Raw genomic sequence first — 23,938 nt, forward strand, 5'->3', positions numbered from 1 at the left:
GCCTGTGCGAACTGTGAAGCACTGCCGATCAGAGTGCTGCGCTCCCGCCTGGCTGTGTTCGATGAGGCCGGCCAGGCTCGCGCACCCCGTGGTTCGGGTCCCGCTTCCGCTGAGGCGGCACAGCGGCTTAGATCGTGGGGCTCGCAGATGGATCTGTCAGGAGGGCTCGAGACTGCTGCGGCACATTCTCAGTCCTCGTCTGACACTTCCGAACTTCTCACTCCCCGTGCGGAAGCCCGCGCCGCGGCTTCTTCCACACGGGAGGAGAACCCGATGTCTGAGCTGTCTGATTCTGAGGAAATAGACATGCTCAGCATCGAGGCGGGTGAAATTGCAGAGAGCTCGCCACTGCATTCACACGCACATGAGCTGGTCGATGTGTTAGCTCGTGCTGTGGCCAAGCTTGATATTAACTGGCCACAAGAAAGGCAGGAAGTACAAGTCACAAGTAAATTGGATGAGCGCTTCCTACAGCACAGGTCTCAGCCTCAACGCCGGGGTTTACCATTTTTTCCTGACTTACACAATGAGTTGTGTAAGTCATGGAATAAACCGTACTCTGCACGACTGTCTAACCCTCCTGTGTTAGATTATAGTAACATTTTAGGAGCCCGTGAGTACGGTTATGGGACGATGCCTCGGGTGGAAGAGGCTTTAGCCAGCTACCTCTCCCCTGACGTTGCGTCGTCCCTTAAAGCCCCGGTACTGCCCACCAAACCTTGTCGTGTTACATCATCTTTGGTGGGCAGGGCTTATATGGCGGCTGGTCGTGCTGGTGCGTGCCTGCATACAATGGCGCTTATGCAGGCATACCAGGCTGATTTTTTAAAGGATTTAGATGAGGGCGAGGGACCAACGTTGTGTAAGTCATGGAACAAACCGTACTCTGCACGACTGTCTAACCCTCCTGTGTTAGATCATAGTAACATTTTAGGAGCCCATGAGTACGGTTATGGGACAATGCCTCGAGTGGAAGAGGCTTTAGCCAGCTACCTCTCCCCTGACGTTGCGTCGTCCCTTAAAGCCCCGGTACTGCCCACCAAACCTTGTCGTGTTACATCATCTTTGGTGGGCAGGGCTTATATGGCGGCTGGTCGTGCTGGTGCGTGCCTGCATACAATGGCGCTTATGCAGGCATACCAGGCTGATTTTTTAAAGGATTTAGATGAGGGCGAGGGACCAACTCAGGGTGATTTAGCAGAGCTGCGTAGAGCCGCAGAGTTGTCTCTCCGTGTTACCAAGGAGATGGCCCGTGCCATCGGCCGCTCCATGGCAGCCATGGTGGCCATGGAGAGACATTTGTGGCTAAATTTATCGGGGATGAAGGAAAAGGACAGGGCCTTTCTCCTAGATGCCCCGATATCGCCTGCTGGCCTGTTCGGTGACGCAGTCAATATAGTCGTCGACAGGTTTCAGGAGGCGAAAAAGCAGTCTGCGGCTTTTAAGCAGTATCTCCCTCGCCGCTCTAAATCTAAGAAAGCTGCTCCAAGTGGACAGCCCCAGCCATCATCAAGCTCCTCATACCGGCAGGTACAAAAGGAGAGTGTCGCTTCTAGAGCCCCTCCTCAGGGATCTTGGCAACAGAGGCGAAGCTCTCGCCCGAAGCCCGCCGAGCCGAAGGTCGATCTGAGGACCGTCCTTCAGGCGAGGAAGGCTACGGGAAAGAGGTCCTAGCTTTCACAGGGCCTCAAGAGGCTGATTCCCTTGGTAGATTATATCGGTGCATGGCAATGCCTTCCGAATATATCTCCATGGGTCCTGCGTACAGTAGAAAGAGGGTACAGGCTGCAGTTCGGTTACCGCCCCCCGAAGTTCAATGGGGTGGTCTGGACTGTGGTGCACCCCGAGCAGGGTCGGGTGATGGAACAGGAAGTTCACTCCCTGTTGGTGAAGGAGGCCATAGAAAGTGTTCCTCCGCCAGACTGGGAGTCCGGGTTCTACAGCCGGTATTTCATAGTTCCTAAGAAGGATGGGGGGTTGCTTCCAATTTTAGATCTGCGGCACTTGAATCGTTCTCTGAGGAGATTCAGGTTCAAGATGCTCACTATTCCCACCATCGTGAGTCAGATCAGATCGGGTGGTCCACCCCGCATACTTTCACCAGATTTTATAGCCTGAACCTTCCCTCCATGCCGGGTGCACGAGTGCTCTCGTCCTAAGTTGGGCCTGGTTCAGCTTCACACTAGGACAGGCATGGTTATTTTCCACAACAAAAAAGTGGCCACTAATCTAGATATACCAGACATTGACTAGACACTATCTCAACAAATGAATCAGATTTCATCACTTGCAAGATGACAGCTAAACGCAACCAAACACTAGCTTGTGCTTTAGCTTATGATATCTTATTGGGAAGAATGAATGAATTTAGGAACATGATATCCATTTCAGCCATTCTTTCTTTGATCATTTCCAAAAAAAGAAGTGATGAGCCAAGGCCACAGTGGATCTTTTCTATTGCCTTTACAATTTACAGAGCATTTCAAAATGAAGCCTAAGATTAAAGAGATGGATTCTGAAATAGACTTTGATGGATGACACACGCTGAAATTACATCTCTGAACTACAAAAATCTAGAAGAGGGCAACTGGAATAATCTGCATGTGATTGTTTAGCACTTTGGTGGGCCAACAGAATAACTTTGGGGCTCAGCACAAGAATTGTGTGTGGCTCATCTGACGCTCTCCCACTGAGGCAGTCATTAGGAGACTTCTGATTAAAGATTCTGCTGTTCATGAGTAAACACATGCAGCACTCAGAATAGAATAGAATAGAATAGAATAGAATAGAATTAAATAGAATAGATTATACTTGAATAGAATATAATAGAATAAATTAAATACAATTAAATACAATTAAATACAATTAAATTAAATTAAATTAAATTAAATTAAATTAAATTAAATTAAATTAAAATTAAAATTAAAATAAAATAAAATAAAATAAATGTGGTAAGTGTTTGTGCAAAAAAACATTAAGAATACACAGGCAATTTTTGAATGGCTGTAAATTGAGAAAGAACAAGATGGTTTGTCACTCATTGTTACACATCCCAGCCACAGATTTTCTTCAGTTTCAGATTAAGTACACAGCACATGAGTAAACATGAGTCGACATGAGTAAACAACCCTCCTATAATTGTCAAGTTATAATACTACAAATTCACTAAAAATCTTTGACACGTGCGGTTCACCACTTATGCTTCTATCATTACCGTTGTGTTTCTTTTTAGTCACTGCTGTACACTCCCATTCTGTTGGTTCAGTCTCCTGTGACTGTGTGGACCCCAGAAACAAACTTAACGATCATTTACTGTACTTCCAACCCACCGTTGGCTGGCATTTCTCATAGTCTTGTGGCATGGCTGCATAATGGGAATGATTCCAGCGGAGAGGACAGAAGAGTACGAACAATAGAAAATGGACGCCTTAGGCACAATGACAAAAAGGAAAGTATGACTTCTCCACATGAATGAGCAAGCACACAGACAGCAGCAATTCAGTTCAGCATGTTTTAATTTCAAGGCGTATTACCCTGAAGTTTAAAATGTAATGCTTAATAACTTGTATGCATCTATAAAGACATGCAAGTTGTGTATAATATCCCGGACTGACACCATCTGCTCCTCATGCCTCTTGGGAAAATCTGTATGAACCTGAGGCTGACATGCCGATGTGCCACTCAAACCGCTATCCTCACCTCAGTAGCGTGTTATATCAGTATCTGTGTATCCGGCTAACCTTTTCAGGAGCCTTGTAAACAATTCTCCTTTTTCAAATGGCAACGAGGCTCTCAGCTTGAATTACTTTTCCCATTCATATACCAAATCTCTGTCAGCACCACATCGTAGGCGGCTAATTCACACATGCCTCAAAGCAGACACTGATATATAACTTTGACATATGACATCAAGGGCTAGTTTGCCACATTTTCCCACACACATTATGTACAGATTTAAACTAGTACTTGTAGTGCTTTGAATACTGATTGGAACCAGACACGCTCTTTTAAGTCTGCCTTAAACACATTTATTTATTTATCTATTTATTTAATTAGCAAGATATCACTCTCTCTGCTGAAAGTCACCTTAATGAGAGGGATAAATTGAAATTCGTTACAAATTTTCTTCATGGTTAACAATGCAAGAAATTAGCGAATGCAATTACTTTCAAGCACAGTTTGATTACAGGGAAACAAGTGGATAGTGAATACCAACATATTCACACAAACTCCTGTCAGGAGGCCACCGTGCTGGTGATTCACATCTGAAGGGCCTTCGCTATATCTAAAAATCCAATGCACAACAACAACAACAAAAATCAATGCATGAAAATTGTTGTGTTAAAGTCAGTGATCCTGACTTCAGACGATGTTTGAGGCTTTAGCTCACAAGGGGAGCTTAAGATTAATGAACATCCAACAGGATGGCTACTCTGACTTCATTAGGGAGTCTGTGATGCAGCAAACGGCATCGTTTTATGATATTTACCCCCACATCTGGCGCCATGACAGCCTGATGGATTATGGTTAGTGTGTTTATCCTGACAGGGGACATTAAAACAAGAGTTTATTAGTTTACTTGGCAGTGGCCTAAATCATTTTTGTGTTTGTATATAGGATCGACCGGTCTTACGGAATCATATTATTCCAGTTCACTGCAGGACTTTCACTTCAGCTCAATGGTGGTCAGCCTTGGCCCTCGGCTGTCCAATACAATATTTTTGACTTCAAGGCCCTCGGCTGTCCAATACAATAAATATTTGTATATGTTAATAATAATTTATTAATTTAAATGATTTCTAAATCAATTTAAATAAATATAATAAATCTGGTTAAGAACAACTGCTCTAGCATTTCTTCTAAGAAAAGTTTGAAGAAAAAGCCCACAAACATCATAACACATGAGGTAGACTTTAAAACATAAGCTAATGCAACTTTACAGAATAAAGAACCCACTGAGGATTCATAAAAATCAACAAAACTATAAAGTGTGAAATGAAAATTAAAGGGTTCCTCTATTGCATCAGCAATCAACTGAAAGGCTTCCTCTTTGAAATCACTTCATATTCTAAACCCTTAGTTGCTAAAAGAAAAGAGTGCTTTGTGTGTCTGTCCAGATTAAAATTAAAGTATGACTTCAGTATATTCTTCTAAAATGTTCTCAAGTATATTGTTTTAGTACAGGATTCACACAGGACTGACATTTGATTGCTACAGTGAGGCAAACTCTCTAAAGTTCAGAGAGAGTATTGACCTTCATAACTCTGGGAAAGAGGTATGCTGCTCAAATGCAAAGATTGATTCATCTTCTTGATCCTTCCTGCTTGCATTTGTTCAAGCTTATTATCGCTTCTTACAAGGATTATTGCTGAACTACTCATGCCATGCATGGTTTCATCCACAGTATAAAAAATAATCACATGCATTTAAATTCAACCAGCATGGTTGAGAATCTTCTCCATTCATCTGGCGCCACCATCAGATTTTCTGTCACCTTGGAAGACAATAGACATGTCCATACTGACTCACCGTCTAGGGATCAACTAGGATGGAAAAAGTAATTATGTTAAAGTCATTTTAGATGATTGCTTTGGGGAGTTTCTTACTAAACTCTGTCCTCATAGTTATAAGGGCTCCAGACTTTGAATAAAATGAAAAAATTGCAAAAATAATTCAAGATCTATGGTCTGAACAACTTGTTCATCAGATATCATCTAGAGAGGTGCCATTAGTTAATTACATCTTTAGAGTGAGTGTCATTTCCTGCATGCAATAGCGATTTGTCGCTATCCTGTAAATTGCAAAAACAAGTATGGGCTACTATTGATACATGGCAAAAACATTCAACTATTGTTACTAATACATTACTAATACAAATGTAAAAATTACTAATACAACAAAAATGATTGGTCACTGTCTGGCTTAATGAGGTCAAATTGTAAGGGTAAGGTAGGTGACGAGATTCATAATTTGACTTTTTTCAGACAGGCAGAAACATTCTTACAAAACACATTGACAATTAAATACACACTAATACAGTACTTACATAACATAAATCTACATCTAAATCTAAATAAAAAATATAAATACAATCAGGATTAAAATGACAGCATCAAATAGGAACTAAAATGCTTCAAGTGATGTAATTTGTCAACTAAAATAAATAATTTGTCTCTTAAATGTTTACATATTAGGAGCCACTGTCATCACCATCACTAACCTCAATGTTTTAAAACACTGGTATCTATTACATTAAATAGATAAAATTAGTCTATAGCACCATCTAATGGTATTAGTGGCCGTCACAGGAGACAGCAGCTGTCAGTATTCTGCAGTCTATAAGCATAACTGCTCCGTTCATTCCTCTGAGGAGCTCATTTGTGGATATTGAATTTATGATACTCCATACAAACAAGATACACATATACAAACAAGATCTGAACCTTTATTCTTTATTTTCAAACACTACTTTTCTTTTTTTTTACTACAAAATTATTTTGTGTGAGACAAATGAATGACAAATATTTTAAAGGGATAGTTCACCCAAAAAATTTTATTATGTCATCATTTACTCACTCTTTCTTACGTTTCCTTTCTTCTGTTTAGCACAAAAAAAAAAAGATATTCTGTAGAATGTTGGCAACCAAACAGTTGATGGTACCAATAAAAAAAAAGTTAATGGCTCTGTCATCTGTTTGGTTACCAACATTCTTCAAAATATCTTCTTTTGTGTTCAGCAGAAGAAAGAAACTCCTACAGGTTTGGAACAACAAAGTCGAGTAAATGATGACAGAATTTTCATTTTTGGGTGAAGTGTCCTTTTATGCCGAGAACTATTTTCTGAATTATTATGGTTTAATTTATCAGTCAATCAAGACTGCAATCTAACAGTCAACCTCACATTGTTCCTTTTAGCAGCATGAAAAACAAAACAGTTATTCAACTTTTGAATAAATTAGGTTGAGCAACACTCCCATCTCAACTATAATCACTGGAGCCATAACTGAAAGTCTATGCGGTTTGAGCCCTCAGTTCAGCATGAACTTACTGACTGTCTGAGCACAGAGTTCTGGACTCCATGCTAAAATAAATGAAGCCATCTACACTCTTATTTACACACCATCTATGCCTTGTTAATTATTATGGTAGCGCTGTAGTTTTGTCACATCACCCGTTTGCAGTGTATACTGGGCAAAAGGCGTAACATCTGGCCAATTAGCTGCAGTCATAATCTTAATTAAATGTGCACCTCTGACTCTACCTTTTCAATGTAAACAATTCATCAGTGCACGTTATTGCACTATGAACACACAAAAGATAAACAAATAAATAAATAAATGCATTTGTAGTCTTGAATCAAAACATAGTAACTTGCTCCACCTCTGAAACTACTTTTCTTTCATCTTTTCATCTGATGTCATCCACTGAATGAAGTTGGTTCTGTTGTTTTTTTTTTTTGTTTTTTTGTGGGATAGATTTTAAATAATATTTAAAAATCCTACTGACCCCAAACCTTTGACCGGTATTGATTTATATACATTATACATACAATATACATACAATATACATTATCAAATGTTTGGTGTCTGTAAGATTTTTAAGTCTCTCACCAAGGTTGCATTTATCTGATCAAAAGTACAGTATAAACAGTAATATTGTGAAGTATTATTACAATATTCTAATCTTCTATTTTAATCTATTTTAAAATGTAATGTGATGGCATTGCTACATTTTCAGCAGCCATTACTACAGTCATCAATGTCTAATATGCTAAATTTATGCTTTAGTAACATTTCTCATTATTGGCAATGTTAAAAATAATTGTGCTGCTTAATATTTTTTGGAAACTGTTAAGATTTTTTTCAGGATTCTTTGATTAATAGAAATTTGATTAATATGCACTTGACTAACAGCACTAGTTTCTTTACAAAGATTAAAATACCTTAATTCTAAAACAAATAAGCCAAATCATAATCAAATACATGTTCTTTGTATAGTACGAATAAAAGCAACTATATGTGCACACCTGTGTTTGTTTTTGTGTGTAGGTATGTGCGTCTCTGTGTGAAATCCTCCACAAACCTGTGTACATCTGCTTGAAATTTTGGCCACAGCTGAAGCAGGTGTGAGCAAAATCACACCATTGTATTCTCTAGTGAGTTTGGGGTCTGTGACCGGCAGTGACTGAAGTGGAATCCAGCGCTCTCCGGGCCTTACACCCTCTAATAACAGCCATCTATCTCCATGACTGTCTGCTCTACAGGCTCAGGGGAAGGAGGAAGAGAGGAAAGAAGAGATGGGAGGATACTTTCAAAAAGATTCTTCAACAAAAAAATTACAGCAATATTTGTTTTGTTTTTATAATGGTCAAAGTAGAGAAAGGGCAGGATGATTATACATGATACAGATTTTTTTATTACTAAACTCTGCACTGTGCAAGGTTCAACAATATGCATTTTTTTCTGCAGTTCCATTCAGATTAGGAGTTATTTTCACTTTCTCTATTCTAACCTCTATTCATATGATGACTACAAATTCTTAGAAAATTTTCAAGTTTATCATGAATCATTCAAGGAATTTCGACATGTACACCACTACCAACCAAAAGTTTGGTGTCAGTAAGATTTTTTTTTTTTTTTCTTTTTTTTTTTTAATGAATACTCTTATTCAGCAATGACACATTCAATTGATCAAAAATGATAGTAAAGACATTTGTAACGTTACAAAAGATTTCTATTATTTCAATTCAATTTTTTTTACTTTCTATACATCAAAGAATCCAGAGAAAATGTATCATGATTTACACAAAAATATTAAGCAGCACAAATATTTTTAACACTAATAAGAATAAATGTTTCTTGAGCAGTTGTTTTTAGTAATAATATTTCACAATATTACTGTTTACTGTATTTTTATTAGAAAAATCCTCCTCAATGTCCAACCAACAAATAATCTGTGATCATTTATGACGGATTAGTCAACATGCACAATAACGGTAGTTCCCTTGCGGTCTGTGAGCAGCTCTCGGGGGTCAGCAGTGCTGATGAGCGGTGTAATGGGGTCCTGAGCTTTCTCATCATGCCGTTCAAGGTCAGATCAGGTCAGAGCACTGATTCAAGACAGGTCAAACACACAACCGAACCATGTCAGGCTCCCCACTATCTAATTTCCTGTGCATCACAGTGATTGAAAATAAACAGGGAAGGTTTCACAATGGAACAAGCAGCTTAAACAACCTTCTAAATATCTTATTTTGTGCTTCACAGGATAAAAAAGTAATTCGAGTTTGGTCAGGAAATGATGAAATAAAATTTTTGCACAAACTGTTCTGAAGACAAGAAGACAAAATTCTGCGATAGAGCCAAACAAGTTATATACTAGGCAATCACAAAGAGAAAAAGTGTGTGATGAAATAAAAAAGGAAGATAAGGGTGCAGAAAAGAGGTTACATGCACAATCAGCCACATACACCCCGTTGGCTTTCATTTCCCGAGCACTGGCCACTCACTGCATAGTGAGTGTCACTTCATGCACACCATTCTGTCTTCACCTCTTCACCTCTTCACCTCAATATAATAATGTTCTCATCCTCCCATCAAATCAGAGGAATCAACCACTCCTCAGGCAATGCACCTCTTCTTGCCCTTCACTCTTCTCTTTTTCTCCTCTTGTCTCATTTTATTTACTCTTTCGCAGAAAGTACTCAGACTGGCTTCTGTAAGTTGGCTGAGCATTTCATACACAGAACAATACAATGAATTAATTTTTGAGGCCATCTATATGCCATTGTACTACTAACAACTGACAAAACAAACTTTTATCACATATGCATTTAAAATTGACAGTCTTATCTCCTGTAAATCAGTAAATCAGGCACTGCATCTCACATTTAGGCAGCTAAGACACAGATAGAGTACTGTCTTAATACAATGTGTAATAACTGTATTTAATTTAATAAATACAATTTAATTTAATGCGTACAAACACATTAATGTTAGATGTAGAATTACATTTTATGCTTTTCGATATAGATGTTGTGAATATTTTAACCTAAATATGATGAATTGTACCAGTAAGTCTTTAGCTGTAAAGGTACACGTAAATGTCTAAATCTAAAGCTTTCTCTATTTCTGTTTTATCACGTGATAGAAAGTCTAAGGCCTTCTCAAGCCGTACGGCTGACCCATCTAATCTGCGGCCTATTATGCATCAAACTAAGATTCAGCCTTCATGCTTTCAATGTGGAACCAGCCACAGCTAGACAGACTTTCTTCTCAAACCTTATAAACAGTAACTTAAACAACACTCGCACTCTTTTTGCTACTGTTGAGAGACTAATCACTGAATATAAACCTAACAGACCACTCAATCATTAGGATCGAGTCAGTTAGAATAGAAATACCAAGGGTTCACACAAAACAAGGGGAATCCGCTTTTAGCTATTTTGCCGCCCGCAGTTGGAACCAGCTTCCAGAATAGATCAGATGTGCTAAAACATTAGTCACATTTAAATCTAGACTCAAAACCCATCTGTTTAGCTGTGCATTTATTGAATGAGCACTGTGCGATGTCCGAACTGATTGCACTGTATTTTATGTATTGCAACTGTATTTTATGCAATTCGAACTGATTGCACTGTATTTTATGTATTGCAACTGTATTTTATGCAATCCGAACTGATTGCACTGTATTTTATGTATTGCAACTGTATTTTATGCAATTCGAACTGATTGCACTGTATTTTATGTATAATCATTTTCTATTTTTAACTTTCTTAAATTCATAAACAATTTTTAAATCATTTTTAAAGTGTTTAAATTCCTTGTTTTATTTTTGTGATTATTTTTTATGATTATTTTACTTTCTTTTATGTAAAGCACTTTGAATTACCATTGTGTACGAAATGTGCAATTTAAATAAACGTGCCTTGCCTTGCTTAAAGAAACAATACTTTTGTTATTGTTTTAAATCATTTGAATTGTGTTCAAAATTTGGAAAAAATGAAAATGGTTGAAACACAAGAATTAACTAAAGATGTGATACTATGATATGCACAAACTAAACCAAATATGGTCAATGAAAAAGCTGGTATCTGATAACCAAAAATAATCAAAAATTCAGTATTTTGATCTGAAAAAGCTGATTTTTGCAAAAATACATGAAAAAAATTTATTTTAATTTATTAAACCATAGTACCAAATGGCAACTTCCAACCTATATTTTTACAAAATATTAAAAAGTTATTGAAATTTGTCTAATGGAGCTCTGAATTCAAACTGAATCACAGTATTCACGATGTTGCTTAATTTTTAAAGCTAGCAAAATCATCATAAACATGTTCATTTGTATCGTTTAGCCCTACTTTGGATGCATTTCAAGAGCGCATTTTCTGGGGAAAAAATTACCTTGGCCATTATATACAGGACAAATTTTTCATTAGCCTACAGGACTCCCACTACATACTGATGAAACACTTAGACTACACACTGACCTCTTAAAATCTGAATAGCCACGACATAGAGGGGAGAGGAAGCGAGAGGAGGGTTCTCTCTGTCAACTGCAATCTTTATATCAGACAGAAAAAGAGAGAGAGAGAGCACACAATTCCTACAGGGACTGAAAAATCGATACAAACGCTGTTCTAAGAATGCAAAGCAGGGCCACATGAAAAGTTTTGTGGAACATCAGCAATAATAAAGTTTGCGTTCTGCAGACTAATCAAAATATTAGCATTTATAAGAAAGTCATTCACAAGAACAAATGTAAAATTGTTTTTGAAAGAATTTCTGTCACTAAATATACAAAAGAAATTTTGCTTGGCTTCTTTCAAACCATCTAAAGTCAAACCAGGGGAAAGTAAAATATGGAAACACAATGCTAAAATATTAACATGGTTATTGTTGCAAATCAGCTCATGGGGAAATATGAATAATTAAGCATAACTAGTTATAATTAATTATAAATATTTAGAGCCGCTGTAGATATTTACTTGACCAACTTGACCAACTTGGTCAACTGTCTGTCAATTCTAAGAACGTTAATTTCCTGATTAAGGTAAATAACTTTATTACTGTACAGTCCTACAGAGAGCCTGTAGCATAAATCGGCAAATGAAAAATGGTGTGTCTGATTGGTCCAGACGCTACATTATTAAGAGCAGAGTATGGCACACGCATACACGGACGCACCTTGAATCATTTACTAGTCTGAGGGCAAAAGGAGCCTCAGACGTACAGCATATTTCAAGAACAAATGAGACTTTGACGGGGTCAAACAACCAGAGATAAGTCTCTTAATCTCATGTGTAAAGCAAGTGGGTTTTCTCTCCAAGGAAAATTTGGAAACAAAAATAAAACAAAACAAGAGTAGTGAATAAATCACTTTTTATTGTGTTTTTCTTTCTTTTTTTCCAGCACACTGGATTCTCAATTAGGTCCTAGTGTGGCTTTTTTTTTTTTTTTCACAAACACTTTAAAGTTTAGGTTTATTATAAAAGGTTATTATATTTAACTAAAACTAAACTAAAAAAAATTTAGTTGCTTAAAAATAAACTTTAACTGAAATAAAATATAAAAATACTTAATACTGTTTTATTTCAACTACTTGCCAAGGCAACATTTCTCATTTTATCCAGACATACAAAAAGAAAAGAAAAAACTAAGAAAAATTACAAAAACTGAAAATATAAAAATAAAGACTAATTCAAAATATTAACAAAACTTTAAAAGCATCTCCATTATAGCAAAATAACCCTGATGTCTATGACCTTCATTTCATCTTAGTGTTTACTGAGGATTTTAAGAGCAATGATCCAAAAGGAAAATACTATCAATAATTATAGATGAACAGAAAATGATAATAAATAAAAGCAATGCTTCGAAGTGATTTGTAAAAATACATTTTATTAAATACTACATACTTAATAATACTTAAAAATAATATATACTGGTAACATTTAATCTAAAAGCTAAATGTATTTAATGTATTATAATTGTTGAAAAATAAAAATGTATAAACTAGATGAGACATTGATGTCAATTGATTAAAAAAAATAGTATGTAAATATAAACACACAAAAATATTATGGTACTGGGTATTTGTTGAAAGTGTGAAGTAAATGGTGCTCCACAAGCTTTTAACACAAAAACTGTGTAAACATCAATGGAACTGAAATATGAATTTACACTGAAAAAAAGAGGGGGCTTCACCTCTTCAATTCAGAAGTCCATCATACGCCACTGATGTAAAGTGTTTACTTATCACTCCTCATGACATGATACTGTAGCTGACTATCACAGCCATCCGCCGCTGTAGCTGAACCAGAAGAGCCGTGTGGGTGGCTGTTGTTAGCTGTCACGCTCAAAAAAAACCTTTTCGTACTCCATTTTTTCTTCACTCTCAAAAGCTTTACAGCACATTTATAACTGAATCTTACTCACTGAGTCTTCAATTCATGTTATTTCTGAATTGTTAGCTCGTTGCCAGAAGCAAGTGTATTTTCTTGCTCATCATCAAAAGCTGCTACATATAGACAAACATCTGCCTCTCCCTTCATATCGCAGAGATGGAGAGCAGTCAGTGTCTTTGTACTCACAGATGCTGCTTTCTGCCTTACAACAGGTTTATACAAAGCTGAGAGAGAGGAAAATCAGTGACACCAATTTGCATAATGAGGGGAAGTTCTGTGGTGGCCACCTCCAATATCTGGAGTTTCAGCTCAGCTCTGAAGCAAAGGCCAAACCTGAAATTTAAAATGTAAATCAACCGATGCCTGATGATGTGTTAGGTGAAATGGCTTTCAGATGGATATAAAATTATGGTAAGCATTGATAGTGAACCTCATACTGACATGATCTGCATTGTCTCCATAGAAACAGGATGAAACCATGGTCACAGCACTGGTGCAAATACTACCAATTCATTCAGACTCTACACCCACTGGGAATACAAACTACCAACTTCCAAACTTAGCAACACGGTTTAATACAAATGCCCACTGGATGCAGAGGAGTCAGTAATTTCTGCATTTCCAAGGCTCTATAATGTAAAACTGAAATTCTACTCTCATTAAACATTTCTTTTTATCAATACAGCACCTGGCATCCTCTTCTGCAATTATCTAATTAAAGCACGCACCTCTGGGTCTGGGTCAGTCTGTAAACTCATTCTGCCATTGTACCGGTTGTGAAAGAGAAATTCACTTGGCATATTATGTAAAAATTATGCACACTAGTTTATCAGGCTTTGTGTCCCCTTTAAACAAAAGGCTTAAAAAACATACAAAACGGTGTTTTATGAAATTCAAAAATTGCCAGTAGTTTACTGTAAGGGGTAGGTTTAGGTGTAGGGTTGATGTAGGGCGATAGAAAATACAGTTTGTACAGTATAAAAACCATTGCGCCTATGGAATGTCCCCATTTAGATGGCTAAGTAAATGTGTGTGTGTGTGTGTGTGTGTGTGTGTGTGTGTGTGTGTGTACATACTATTAGAAGTCTCTTATGAATTTTTTTTTTTTTCATTTGAAGTCATTAACATTAGTTAACTACATTAGCTAACGTGAACTAACAATGTACAGTCATACTTTTATTAATTAACATTAACAAACATTGTATCAAATGTATTGCTCATTGATAGTTAATGTTAGTTAGTGCATTAATAAACATTAACTAATGGACCTTATTGTAAAGTGTTACCATAATATTTTATATACTCAGAATTGCAAGATATAAACTCATCAGAAAAAAAATCAGAACTGAGAGAGAAAAAATTACTTTTTATATATATTTTATTATGCCATGGTGGAAATAGGCTTCCATGCAAAAGAGTACAAGAACATAAAAATTAAAAGAAAGGCACAATGTTAACTTGCCATTCATCAAAACATTATGTAAATTGCATCACTATTTTTGCTTCAAGAAAAACACCAAGATAAACAGATTGTAACAGTAAAACAATTGTGTTCCATTTTTCGCTTTTACTGTTCTCCAGTTCATCTGTTGTACTGCCAAGTACATCTAAAATTAGTGTAAATGGTTACCATTAAATTGATGAAACTGTAAGTGCAAGAAGTTTAGATACAATCCAAACACACTCTGTCATCAAATCTGTCCCTTGCCTACAGTAAACCTTAACTCAGAATCAATGTGTGTTCCAGGTTTTGCTCCAAATGTTGATTTTTAAGTCAAAAAGACATTTTTTGTTCTGTTTTGAGCCCTATATGTGAAGCTGGATCCACATCAGAAGACCAATACTAGCCGAGTCAGACTCTTTGGAGCAGATGAACAGCGAGTACCTCAGTAAATCTACCTGCTCAATCAATCACGTTAAACCTAAAACAATGTATACGGCAGGCCTGTCTAACACACACAGACTCGTAGATCAGCATCTGTTCCTGTCGACACATCATCTGAACAATTGTAAAGGCCTTGGGTTCTGGGCCTAAATGTACTGTTGCATTTGAATGACAGGTGTGTGGTTTTACCTGTGTTCCTGTCTGAGAGGATACAGCAGCGTTGTCGCACTATGCTCAGCAGCACCTGTCAGGTAGGGAGAAAGATAGAGGCATCGGGGAGGAGGAAGAGAAACATAGAAATAAAATGAAAATGAGAACAAGCATGCATGAATGCATATGTAGTCTAAACAGCCATTAATTACAAGCAGGGGCTGTCAGGTTTAGAAAACGCTAAGTGGCCTCCAGGTTTCCCTGCTGTGTGTATGTACGAAGCAGGAACGGCTGCGTGGGTGAATAATTTTATACCGAGAATCTCTTTATATGGGTGTTAGCGGAGAAAGCAGCCAAAAGAGGAGATCAGAGCACAAATTTGTTCACTGAGAAAAAACAGAGGCGTCTCTACACACAAAAGGCTCAAATCCGACACCATCGGCACATACATGAGATGAGGAACGTGTGTATTATAGTAGAGTATTGGGATAAATCTCTCATTCATCTCTCATCACATACAGTAGTATTTTCATCTCTTCAAGCCCACCATTGAATAGTACTCAAGTAAACTGCAAATAACAGTGTGCTATATAATCATTATATGCAAATTAAGTATGGAAGAATCAAAATGAGCAAATAACATAACATTTGACTTTGCTTGCTGATATAATTTTACTGACTTTGAAAAGTTCTGAAGATCAGATTTTATGTGCAAGTATCCTTCACACTCTGAGCCTTTTACATTGCTCATATTTTACAGTTATGCTGAACTGAACATATAAAACCATAAATCAATCTCCATATAACTGCATTTCACATCTGCAGTCGAGCAGAACAAATTAACCCTCCTAAAGCATATTAAAATGACGCTGCCATCTAGTGGCCGGGTGGTATCGGTACTAGACTTTACACTATGTAAGTCAGGAGAGTGAAGTGAAGTGAAGTGACATGTGGCCAAGTATGGTGACCCATACTCGGAATTAGTGCTCTGCATTTATCAAATGCAGCATTTTCCCGATACAACTTATAGCATAAAGTGGAAAACATTACTGATCAATTGATTATAATTTTCCACCCAGTCTAACTGATGTCTCCAAAACTATCACAAATCATTCTCACAATTTTAACAAAACCAAAAAAGCATGTAGAAAACTAAAGAATGTTAACATTCAATTATTATTTATAATCATTTAACACATGGAGAATAGAATAGAATAGAATAGAATAGAATCATTAAGAAGAATAGAATAGAGTAGAACATTATCATTATGAAGAATAGAATAGAATAGAATAGAATAGAATAGAACAGTCTTTGGTCATGCTGAGCATCTGATGATTCAAACTGGAGGATTCAGGTGCGCAGAGGCTCTACACAGTGCACAAAAGAACGAGTAATTAACCGATCAGCTGGAAAATTATCACTTGTGTTGGCAGAAATAAAATAAAGTAGACAGAGGAATATTGGGTTTAGTGTGAGAGATATAGAGTGTGACAGAAAGAGAGTGAAATTAAGTGCGCACAATGTGAATGAAAGAAAAAGGAAGAATGTCTCACAATCCCTCATTCCCAAAATAAATGTCTTCCATCTTCCATGAATCGTATTTAGCTCATTGGAGCAAGCTTACAGAAAACAGATTAACATTTATGAAATAAGCTAAATGAGGGATCTGATTAGAATAGAGTCTAAACAATTCATATTAGCATTGGGCTGCAGGAGATACAACACAGTACTTATGCATGCTGAAGTCAGGAGTGAGGAGGGCTAAATTTGCTATGTTATTTAGAGTTTCTTCATGCCTTCACACTGCATTTAAGAAACTAGTGTTCACTCAGATTCTCTGCAGTTGATTCTTTGCAAGGCCCATTCACACTAAGATTGATAATTCTAAAGATAAAGTTTTAATAGTCATTCTAATTCTGTGAGAATGGGAAGTCCATATCACAGCTATAACAATAATGACACAGACAAACAATATTGTTGGGATCACTTCCAGAATATTTTTTTCCTGTCGATGAATGATAAGATATAATAGGAGGATAGTTATCTGTATAGTTATCATTTTTGGTGTGAAGGACCAGGCCTTTAGTGTCTGTTTCAATGGAAGATAATGTTCTGTTTATTATAAGGACACGCAGCAATTTTATCGCCTGTCACTTTAAATACTCAAGCTCAGGTGGATTTTGATTGGCTGTCAATGGTTTTATCAGCTGGAAAAAAATGTTCTGAAAGTGATTCCAACAATATTCCTAAGTGTCATTGTCGTTATTGTTGTGGTGTGGACTTCCCTATTCTCATAGAATTGGAATGATTATTATAACTTAAAGGGATAGTTCACCCAAAAATAAAAATTACCCCATGATTTACTCACCCTCAAGCCATCCTAGTTGTATATGACTTTCTTCTTTCAGACAAATGCAGTTGGAGTAATTAAAAAAAAAAATTTTTGCCTGGCTCTTCCAAGCTTTATAATGGCAGTGAATGGTAGTTGATATTTTGAAGCCCAAAAAAGTCCATCCATCCATCCATGAAAAAAAAGTGCTCCACACTGCTCCGGGGGGTTAATAAAGGCCTTCTGAAGTGCAGCAAGGAAGAGTAAATAATGGGGTGATTTTCATTTTTGGGTGAACTATCCCTTTAAGAGTTATAGTTATCATTACAGGTTTTTTGTCTTTGGTGTGAACGGGCCTTAAAGGGCCATTCACATACAATGTGTTTTTGCATTTAAAAATTCGAAACGAAGGGTAGTGGAATGAAGAAAAAAAAAACACAAGGTCTAAATACAAGTTTTTTTAAAAGAGGAACTTAAAACATTGGGTCATGCATGGGATGCTGCAAAAGGCATGAGACGCTAACAAAACAGTCTAAAACGTCCATCTAGTGCAGTGTTTCTCAACCCTGGTCCTGAGCGCCCCCAAACACTGCACATTTTGTATGTCTCCCTTATCTGACACCCATTTCAGGTCCTGGAGTTTCTTTTAATGAGCTAATGAGTTGAATCAGGTGTGTTTGATTAGGGAGACACACAAAATGTGCAGCACTGGGGGGCGCCCAGGACCGGGGTTGAGAAACACTGATCTAGTGCATGTTTACACAGTAAAACAATGGAAAAGCAGTGCAGTGGAATGCAAAAAAAAAACAAAAACAAGTCCGTAAGAATGACATTCTGTACAGAAATCAAAAGTACAGCTTTAGCTTCAATAACATGTTAATTTAGTACAATTAAATGTAAAAAATAACAATAAAGTCACAAGGAAAAATGGTCCTGATTTTAAAGGTCAAAAGGCCCAATGTGTTTTTAATTGATAGACATTACAAAGTTATGATTACTGCAGATCAATTTCACAAGGTCTCCTAGCTCTTTTCGTTTTATAAAACTGAACTAATGTAATATTATTTAACTAATTAGCAACTAAGCTAGTTTTATAAAATATTACAGACAAGCACTAAGACTAAAAAAAAATAATTATGTCATCAGTGTAGGCTAATTATAGTGCAATAAAACCATGTCACTCTTAAAAGCAGTGAAACAGAATCTCAGGTGCACTCAAATGTGTTCAGCATTTGCTCAAGACTCCGCTTAACTCTAGAGCTCAAGCTCCCTGTCCAAACTCTGCATCCTCAAGACTACATCCTCAGAATGCTAATCAAGCTGTGGAACCTGCGCTTACAATTCAGGTGAACCATCAGAGAGTGAGAGAGAGAAACCGAGAGAGAGAACTGAAATTGAAATCAAGAGGAGAGAGAGAGAAATTTCACGCAAGAGCAATTCCAAGGTTCCCCTGCACAGAAAAGACATCACACACTGCATCCTGAACTAAAGCTTAAAACTCAAATCAAACTCAAAGCAGCCAATCAGAGATAAACCACTGACCAGTCTCTGTGCACAAGGACACACAGGAGCCCAGGTGATATTGGCCAACATGGCCTTGCACTCATTCACATTTCATGAGGAAAGACTCTTAAGTGGAGTTACTCTTTCAAAAACATAATGTGTTACTGTTCTGTTTAGCTATAATTATTCTAAATTATTATTTTATTTTAAATGCTTCAAAAGTTTGGTATCAGATTTTTTTATGTTTTTAATAGAAGTCTCTTATGCTCACCAAGGTTGCATTTATTTGATCAACAAGTATAGTAAAAACAGTAATGTTGTAAAATATTATTATAATTTAAAATAAATGTTTTGTATTCTTGAATGAATAGATGAACAACAGCATAAAATATCACATATTTATGGTTACATTTTATAATGATTAACAGAACATTTGACATTGTTACTTTTACGCAATCCTCAACATGAGGTTTGAGAAAGAAATTGGTGAGAGAAATTTGAGAAAGTGAATATAATGACTTATGAGGTGAAATGTGCAAGTGGAGAACAAAACAATCAAAAATATTGCACATTGAAAATGCTCACCAGCTCGGGGCGTTTTTTGGTATTTTCGCCTAAATTTAACATACTCAAAATCAAATGTTTACCCTGCACACATACAATGGAGGAAATGAAAAAAACGTCATTTTGGACCCGTATCCGGGTCCGCAGAGTTTAACTGGTATTAAATAAACCTAACTTCAACACCTCAGATAAAATCTGTGAGATTTGCTATTATTTTCTCATATCACATCTGAAAACGTTTGTTTGAGATGGAGATTCTTTTTAAGCGAGAATATCTCAGCAGGACCGAAGATGTTGTTAACTTTATCAATACAGCAACCCAAGCTCACACAGAATCAGCCAAGTAATGAAGAAATGAGGTTGGTCTTGTGTGGGTACCCCCGCGGGTATCATATGGCACAAAATGACATTGACTGTTTCCTTTAGAGTTAATGAACTTCTGTGCTCCCCTGAGCTCCCGGTGCAGGCAACTGACCAGGAGCTGGCAACCCAGAGCTAATTTTTCTGCCCAAACTAAAGTGCACTGTCACGTTTAATGTTCTGCTTAGTCACTTGTGACGAAGGATAAAGTGAGAAGAGTACAAAAAAAAAAAAGTAAGAAAACAGACTCATAAACCCAAGGGCTTCCCTCTCATCTCAGATAAAGCACAGGAGTTCACCCAGCAAATACAAATAAAAAGCCAATTAAAGGGATAATAAGACCTTCGTTCATCTTTGGAACACAAATTAAGATATTTTTGATGAAATCCGAAAGCTTTCTGACCCTGCATAGACAGCAACGGAACTACCACGTTCAAGGCCCAGAAACATAGTAAAGACTTTGTTGAAATAGTCCATGTGACATCAGTAGTTCAACCGTAATTTTATGAAGCTACGAGAATACTTTTTGTGCGCGAAGAAAACAAAAATATCAACAATATTCAACAATTCTTCTCTTCCATGTCAGTCTCTGCCGCCATTAACGACAGTACCACGACACACGTGTTTGCATTCCTCTGCTTGTAAACAAGGCTCAGCGCATGCGTGTTCTACATCAGAATGACGGCTCCTGTGTCAGCAGCATCACACGCATGCATTACTCTCATGATTGGAGACTGATGCAGAAGAGAAGAATTATTGAATAAAGTCGTTATTTTTGTTTTCTTTGCGCACAAAAAGCATTCTCGTAGCTTAATAAAATTATGGTTGAACCATTGATGTCACATGAACTATTTTAACAATGTCCTGTTTCTGGGCCTTGAACGTGGTATTTCCGGGTCAGAAAGCATTCGTATTTCATCAAAAATATCTTAATTTGTGTTCCAAAGATGAACAAAGGTCTCACGGGTTTGGAATAACATGAGGGTGAGTAATTAATGACAGAATTTTCATTTTTGGGTGAACTATCCCTTTAAAACTCATCTAACCACTTGAGACACTGAGCAGATGTCATTAGAAACATGCATGAGTGCAAGTTACTAATGGGAATCTTCTATTCTGGACTCTAAGAGAGAGTGAGTCTACTCAATAATGAGATAAAAAAAGATAAAAGAATGTAAGTTATTTTCTAATGATTTGACAATGATCCCTTTTTGAGCTCAGCAATAAAAAAGTGAATAAAACAATAACAGCAGTAGCATACATGGGGAACATCATTTTTCTTCACTGCTTTGCTCCAACTGCAAAACCTAGATTATACAAAATAATTTATGTGTATGAGGTATGCAATACAATATTTACATATGTCTGTATGCATTTATATTGTGATGTGATGTATGGGGGAAGTCCCACTATAAAAATATAACTGAACAATCCTACCTTAACAACTGATGCTATTTTTTCAGACAAGGTTTTGCTCTTGTTATTTGCAAAACTGCATATTTGGAATTATTTACTTTCAAATTTGGAATTGGAATCTGTATTTTGTATGTTTATATGCAGTTGAAATCTGTGTAACTGAAAGAAGTTTATAATAATTTAATGGAAATAATCCACAAATATTGTAAGACATTGTTGCTGGGTCACATATTGTGAAATTACTGTAGAAACATTCAGATCAGTTCTGTTCACTTACACTAATGTTATCAGCTGTAAACACTTTCAAATGAGACTTCTCATTTTTTAGTTGACTATGGAGCATTTGCTTCACAATTTCCAAAGTTTTTAACCACTTTTACTATGCAATTTATCAATTTCTTAAAGAAAAGTGAAAGATAAAATGCTTTGAAAAGGCCCCATAATAATCATACTGAATCATTTTTTTTTATTTTGTGTACAACTTGCACTGTTTTTTATGTGAAGTGTCTAGTGTGACAATTACTATGGTTTGTGTGCATCTTATTTGGAAAAAAAGCATCAACTGTTATAAGACTGACTCTCTCATTTCTGAATTTCTCATTTATAAAACACATTTTCATGCATCTTGCTACAATCTAATATATCATAATATAATATATTGTGTGATGGAGAATCCATCTAGTAAACAATAATCATTGCCCTAGATGACCCTCTTACCACAGGACAGCAACAGGCTCATGATAGAGAAATTTCTATGTAATCACTGTGCGTACACTCATGGTGTGCTTAATCAGTGTGTATGTAATCAGTGTGTGTCTAATCACAGCTCTCTAAATTCCTAAATAGCTCCAACTGTAACAATCAGGGGGAAAAAAACACTCTACCGCACAAGCAGACACTCTCAAGGGTTGTTTCATGTGTGTGCATGTATGTGCGCATCTTCCAGAACTCACTTTTTTTCAGGCACCTCTTAATTCCCAGAGTAATGCGGGAAGGAGGAGCTCTGAGACAGCAGCACTAATTACAGTGTTTTCTGGAGGAATGTTTCAGGCTGTGGCCCAAAACAAATCCAGAGATATTAAACAGTTGTAACCTACAGTCAAGAGATGATAAGGTCAGAAACCACAGAAAGTGTGATTAGTTATAACCCTGAATTTACATGTTTTAGTTTTCAGTATCAAGAGACTTCAATTATGTAAATGTAAAAATAATAATACTCATTTACAAATTTACCTGTTTTCCCTTCATATTATTTTAGGAAGTATCTCTAACCTACTTAAAACCCAGCAGGCAGCAGTGTTATATTTATTATTATTTCTATACTACTATAGTACTTATTAATTAATTTTATTTCAGATAATTGCCAAGGCCAAGTATTTTAAGTTTCATTTTTTTCATGTAATATTTATATTTTATTTTATTTCAATTAATGAAAAAGCATTCGTATTTCTATTAGGCGATATCGATAACCCAATATTTTCATGTTTTGGTTGAAAACTGATAAATGGCCAGTAAAAAAATATACTATTCTGTGCAAATAAATAAACAATAAAACACTTAAAATAAAATTACTCGTTTTAGATAACTCAAGTGAATTTAGGCATCATAGTTTTGTAATTTACAGTATTAAAAATTAATATTCGTTCTGAGATATGCGAAAGATTACAATTAATGATTACATTTTTTGTGTTATTAAATTATTAGCATTTTTAAAGGTTAATAGTAAGTAAGTGTTAGATGACGCACTAAATAATCTAAACGTAAAAATGGAAGAAATGAGCATAAACCATTTAATATTTCGACTTATACCAATAAATACACAAATTCTCTAATATCGACCACTAACCAATATGAACCCAATATATTGTGCATTCCATTCTAGTAATGTCAACCTAATACTTCAATGTTACTTTAAGTATTTTTTCAAGATAATCTCTGAGACCCCAAACAGAACATGAGGGTTACACACAATGGGCTTAACAAGGATGTTTCATAGTGCAACACAGCACAGGAACATGTTTGTCGATGAAGGCTACATTTAAACTAGCAACCCACTGACCCTGCCACATTAATTCATTCATTTGTTCATTCATTAATTTTCATGCCATCCTCTTGCTGTTTCCTGTACTTCTCTTGCTGTGCAGCAAAGCTTCCACAGAAGCACTAACAAATGCCTTACAGACAAAACACGAAAAGCATCTTGCGGCTCTATGTCCATGAGTTCTCCTGTCATAACACGTTTTATAGTTCCAGATATGAGCTAAAAATAAAGGCAAGCCCATGGAGTGTTTTATTCAAAAGGCTTCACTTCCAAGACAACTA

The 23,938-nt window shown here is 36.5% G+C and overlaps 1 protein-coding gene across 1 annotated transcript in view; it reads right to left on the reverse strand.

Moving 5' to 3' along the window:
* The window catches only part of LOC107654879 (disks large-associated protein 2-like), a 164,304-nt gene that overhangs the window by 137,878 nt on the left and 2,488 nt on the right, over positions 1-23,938 (reverse strand). Inside the window, exon 2 of the mRNA XM_016442184.1 lies at positions 15,483-15,537. Within this exon, the coding sequence (XP_016297670.1) occupies positions 15,483-15,537 (55 nt within the window). The remainder of the gene's footprint in view (positions 1-15,482; positions 15,538-23,938) is intronic.

This window comes from Sinocyclocheilus anshuiensis, unplaced genomic scaffold, assembly GCF_001515605.1.
Source record: "Sinocyclocheilus anshuiensis isolate Anshui unplaced genomic scaffold, SAMN03320099.WGS_v1.1 scaffold335, whole genome shotgun sequence".
NCBI classification, from domain to species: domain Eukaryota; kingdom Metazoa; phylum Chordata; class Actinopteri; order Cypriniformes; family Cyprinidae; genus Sinocyclocheilus; species Sinocyclocheilus anshuiensis.